Below are 5413 nucleotides of genomic sequence, written 5' to 3' on the forward strand. Positions count from 1 at the left end.
TCCTTCATTGCCCGGGCGGTGTGTTTGGGATCATTGCAATGCTGAAAGACCCAGCCACGTTTCATCTTCAATGCCCTTGCTGATGGAAGGAGGTTTTCACTCAAAATCTCACAATACATGGCCCCATTCATTCTTTCCTTTACACGGATCAGTCGTCCTGGTCCCTTTGCAGAAAAGCAGCCCCAAAGCATGATGTTTCCACGCCCATGCTTCACAGTAGGTATGGTGGTCTTTGGATGCAACTCAGCATTCTTTGTCCTCCAAACACGACGAGTTGAGTTTTTACCAAAATGTTCTATTTTGGTTTCATCTGACCATATGACATTCTCCCAATCTTCTTCTGGATCATCCAAATGCTCTCTAGCAAACTTCAGACGGGCCTGGACATGTACTGGCTTAAGCAGGGGGACACGTCCGGCACTGCAGGATTTGAGTCCCTGGCGGCGTAGAGTGTTACTGATGGTAGGCTTTGTTACTTTGGTCCCAGCTCTCTGCAGGTCATTCACTAGGTCCCCCCGTGTGGTTCTGGGATTTTTGCTCACCGTTCTTGTGATCATTTTGACCCCACGGGGTGAGATCTTGCGTGGAGCCCCAGATCGAGGGAGATTATCAGTGGTCTTGTATGTCTTCCATTTCCTAATAATTGCTCCCACAGTTGATTTCTTCAAACCAAGCTGCTTACCTATTGCAGATTCAGTCTTTCCAACCTGGTGCAGGTCTACAATTTTGTTTCTGGTGTCCTTTGACAGCTCTTTGGTCTTGGCCATAGTGGAGTTTGGAGTGTGACTGTTTGAAGTTGTGGACAGGTGTCTTTAATACTGATAACAAGTTCAAACAGGTGCCATTAATACAGGTAACGAGTGGAGGACAGAGGAGCCTCTTAAAGAAGAAGTTACAGGTCTGTGAGAGCCAGAAATCTTGCTTGTTTGTAGGTGACCAAATACTTATTTTCCACCATAATTTGCAAATAAATATATTAAAAATCCTACAATGTGATTTTCTGGATTTTTTTTCTCTAATTTTGTCTATCATAGTTGAAGTGTACCTATGATGAAAATTACAGGCCTCTCTCATCTTTTTAAGTGGGAGAACTTGCACAATTGGTGGCTGACTAAATACTTTTTTGCCCCACTGTATATAAGGTAATCGCCCTCTGGGCCACCGTAATCACAACTTTTTTTAACTGGTCATTTAGTACAGTACCATTTTTGTCATACTTTAACACACGCCTGGGTTGAACATAAAGCTGGGGTTATGGTTAGTTTTAGTGTTGAGGCTACGGTTATGGTTAGTTTTAGTGTTGAGGCTACGGTTACGGTTGAGCCAAATTGAGTTATTATGAGTACGTTAAATGTTTATTGTGAGTTGGATAAACTGATTGATTGGTTTAATTATTTTCAGTTGGGTAAACTTGTTATTTTGAGAGATCGATAAATGTATTATTCTTGTACTATTCTTACTTAATTGAGGTTGGTAAACGTATTGGGCTAAAGTTGAGCTGGGATGTGGACATGAAGTTAGGGTTGAGGGTTGAGGGTTTGGGTTGAGCTGGGATGTGGACATGAAGTTAGGGTTGAGGGTTGAGGGTTTGGGTTGAGCTGGGATGTGGACATGAAGTTAGGGTTGAGGGTTGAGGGTTTGGGTTGAGCTGGGATGTGGACATGAAGTTAGGGTTGAGGGTTGAGGGTTTGGGTTGAGCTGGGATGTGGACATGAAGTTAGGGTTGAGGGTTGAGGGTTTGGGTTGAGCTGGGATGTTGACATGAAGCTAGGGTTAGTTAGGGTTGAGGGTTAGGGTTTGGGTTGAGCTGGGATGTTGACATGAAGCTAGGGTTAGTTAGGGTTGAGGGTTAGGGTTTGGGTTGAGCTGGGATGTTGACATGAAGCTAGGGTTAGTTAGGGTTGAGGGTTAGGGTTTGGGTTGAGGAGCCAGGATGTTGACATGAAGCTAGGGTTAGTTAGGGTTGAGGGTTGAGCAGTGACGTGGAAGAGAAGCTTGGGTTAGATTTAGGGTTGAGGCCAGGGTTAGGGTTTGGGTTGAGCAGAGACTTGGACATAAAGCTAGGTTTAGAGTTGAATCTATGGTTATGGGTAAGATTAGAGTTGAGACAGGGTGAAGACTTCAATCTACTGTCAAGGTATATTCATAATTAATATAATAAGCTGCACTACCCAAGTGTTTGCTTATTTTGAGTGTTTTACTGTATATTAATTGCATACAGTATAACTTATGTAATGATTCAAAATCAAATTTTAAGACAGCCTTGCATGACATTCCAACAAAACCCCTTAAACCCAGTTTACTTGTTTACAAAGCTAAATTTGGCCTTGTGAGCAGCAAAGTTGTGTTTGTCGACTTCTCCAAGAGAATACCACCGTGTGAACCACACAGCTGTGTTGCAGTCATGTTGAGGTCAAGATACAGTCTGATCTGCAGAGAATACTGGCCATCTCAAACTGGAAGTTGCAGTGCACTGTACATTTATCACTGTCTCCTGTAAGAATTTCAATCAAATCCAGATGGCAATAACCTGCACTTAAAAGTACTGAGACTAATGAAAACATATATTTAGCTTTCTGCTGCTTTCAGGGTCAAATTCATACCACACCATGATGGAAAATGCTTTGTCATAATGTTGACCTTGGCAGTGCACCTTTTGCCTCTGATTGGATTTCTGTTGACCAATCAAACAGTTCCATTAAACGGGGCGGCACAACCAATTCTGCATAAATACCAGAGGTGCAGATTAACCCCTTTCATCGACAGGATCATACAGCAACCATGATTTCTCTGGTCTTCGTTCTGCTCATTGGAGCCGCTTGTGAGTATAATAATGACCATAGACAAAAGAACAGGACTGTGTAATGACACTAACATCACAAATGTGGTTTTTTGACATTATTAAGAAATATGTTGTTGTTGTTTTATCATGGTGCTATGCTTTTCCATCTCAAAAGCTGAGGTAATATCGCTAAGAATGTGCCTGCTCTCTGTTTACAGTCGCCACGGAGGACGACAAGATCGTTGGAGGGTATGAGTGTAAGGCGTACTCCCAGCCCCACCAGGTGTCTCTGAACTCTGGGTACCACTTCTGTGGTGGCTCCTTGGTCAATGAGAACTGGGTTGTGTCTGCTGCTCACTGCTACAAGTCGTAAGTACACTCCCAAGTGAACTACTAGCAACATATTGAGTCAATAACAACTAGCAACAATTTGATAAGCTTAACTTTTGCGAAACTAAAGGAAACAAGTGAACTCCACATTCACATGAATTCTCTCTCTTTCAGCCGTGTGGAGGTGCGTCTGGGCGAGCACAACATCAAGGTGACTGAGGGTAGCGAGCAGTTCATCTCTTCATCCCGCGTGATCCGTCACCCCAACTACAGCTCCTACAACATCGACAATGACATCATGTTGATCAAGCTGAGCAAGCCCGCCACCCTCAACACCTACGTGCAGCCTGTTGCTCTGCCCAGCAGCTGTGCCCCCGCGGGCACCATGTGTACCGTCTCTGGATGGGGCAACACCATGAGCTCCAGTGAGTGCAGAACCTGGGTCAAAGGTTACATGTGCCAGTTGGTCATCTTCATGGTGACTGAGTGTGTTTACAGACATAGCAAATGTTGACCCATTATTGCAAATACTCATTATATCTAACTACAACTCTTTCTCCACCTTCTTCTCCCTCCCTCCCCCCTTACAGCCGCTGACAAGAACAAGCTGCAGTGCCTGAACATCCCCATCCTGTCCTACAGCGACTGTAACAACTCCTACCCTGGCATGATCACCAACGCCATGTTCTGCGCTGGATACCTGGAGGGAGGCAAGGACTCTTGCCAGGTACTTACCACACTGACCTCAATTCAGTGGTTCCACTGATGACTTTTGATGTACTTTTTCAATTGATTAGAAATTGATAATGAAATAACCAATTAAAATCACTTGTCTCCCTTCTTTCTCTCTCTCCCTTCCTCTCTCTCTCTCGATCTTTCTCCCCTTCTTTATCTCTCTCTCTCAGGGTGACTCCGGTGGCCCCGTGGTGTGCAATGGTGAGCTTCAGGGTGTTGTGTCCTGGGGTTACGGATGTGCTGAGCCCGGTAACCCCGGTGTCTACGCCAAGGTAAGACAGAAAACCGGTTTTCCTGTTGTGTTTCAGGAAAACTTCAAAATAAATACATCATTGTGATATCCCTTGGTTTCCTGAAGGAAAAAGACATTGTCTATAAAACATTGATTGATGGCTCTTATGTTGCCTCCCATTGAGTGTGTCCACTACTGTCTCCCTTCTTCTTCTCTTCCTCCAGGTGTGCATCTTCAATGACTGGCTGACCAGCACCATGGCCACCTACTAAGTCTGATCCTAGCTTCGGTCCTCCAGCATGGTCCCAGAACTCTACAACATCCCGTGCAGTTCAACATCTACCTTTGATACTGGAGATTAAATACTAATGACAAATAAAGCATTTAACATAATTTGAGTTACTGTGTCTATTCCCAAGGTATAAAACTATTAAAAATAAAAGAAATACTGTAGAAGGTACTTCTTACATGCCTGCAGCATAGAACACATGTTCAAGAATGTAGTAGTGCAATAGTATGTTCTGTATGTCATCAAAGGAGTGTTGATTACAAGTGGAATGTCTCAATTTGTGTTGGTTTATAAATGCTGTAATTATAACAGCTTAAGCACGTCTAATGTACATATACTGTAGGTGTTTTTAAGGCTTCAATAAACTATAAGGGGTCTGAAGTCTGAATACAAGTCTGAATACACAAGAAAGTATTGATCTTCAGTTGACCAATTAGAGTATGTTAAAAGAGGGTCCCACCAGTCCCATTTATTTTTGGCTATCAAGTATTCTAAGTGGGAACATATCAAACAAAACTTGGGTTGCAGATTCTCTGGCTCCACAGAATACAGATTATCTGACTGCACAGACTACTCTCTCTACAAATCATTAGGATTATGTTATTTCTTAATTTGGGTGAACTATCCATTTAACCTTGTAAACTGTTAGGAGGAATCATTTCTCACTATAAACATCTTTCTATTGGAAACGTCATAAACATGTTCATATTTTCCGTAAATCCATGTGGCAGCATTAATGGTTGGTTTTATGCAGCTATGCCTGTGTAAATGCCAGAGAGAAGTGATCACTTGATGCATAAAAACAGTTACAACTTTGTATTTTCTCCAATGCTCCAATGAATCAAAATGAACTATATTCAGTGAAGAGTGTCTTTTGTCTACACATTTTAAATTGCTGCTAAAGTATGCTATTAACACATACTGTTGTGTATGTGTGTAACGGATTTCCTCCTCTTCGTCTGAGGAGGAGTAAGGATCGGAGGACCAAAACGCAGTGTGGTTAGTGTCCATATTGATTCATTCAAAAACACAACTGAACACTGAA

The 5413-nt window shown here is 42.7% G+C and overlaps 1 protein-coding gene across 1 annotated transcript; it reads left to right on the forward strand.

The window, feature by feature from the left end:
- The first annotated feature begins 2715 nt into the window (after positions 1-2715).
- Positions 2716-4472, forward strand: LOC115140862 (trypsin-2). Its single transcript, XM_029679295.2, has 6 exons — positions 2716-2821; positions 3001-3151; positions 3287-3537; positions 3703-3839; positions 4018-4119; positions 4304-4472. The coding sequence occupies exons 1-6, from the start codon at positions 2782-2784 to the stop codon at positions 4349-4351; spliced, it is 729 nt and encodes a 242-aa protein (XP_029535155.1). The 5' UTR covers positions 2716-2781; the 3' UTR covers positions 4352-4472.
- Positions 4473-5413: the final 941 nt, after the last annotated feature.

Source organism: Oncorhynchus nerka, linkage group LG14, assembly GCF_034236695.1.
Source record: "Oncorhynchus nerka isolate Pitt River linkage group LG14, Oner_Uvic_2.0, whole genome shotgun sequence".
Classification (NCBI taxonomy): domain Eukaryota; kingdom Metazoa; phylum Chordata; class Actinopteri; order Salmoniformes; family Salmonidae; genus Oncorhynchus; species Oncorhynchus nerka.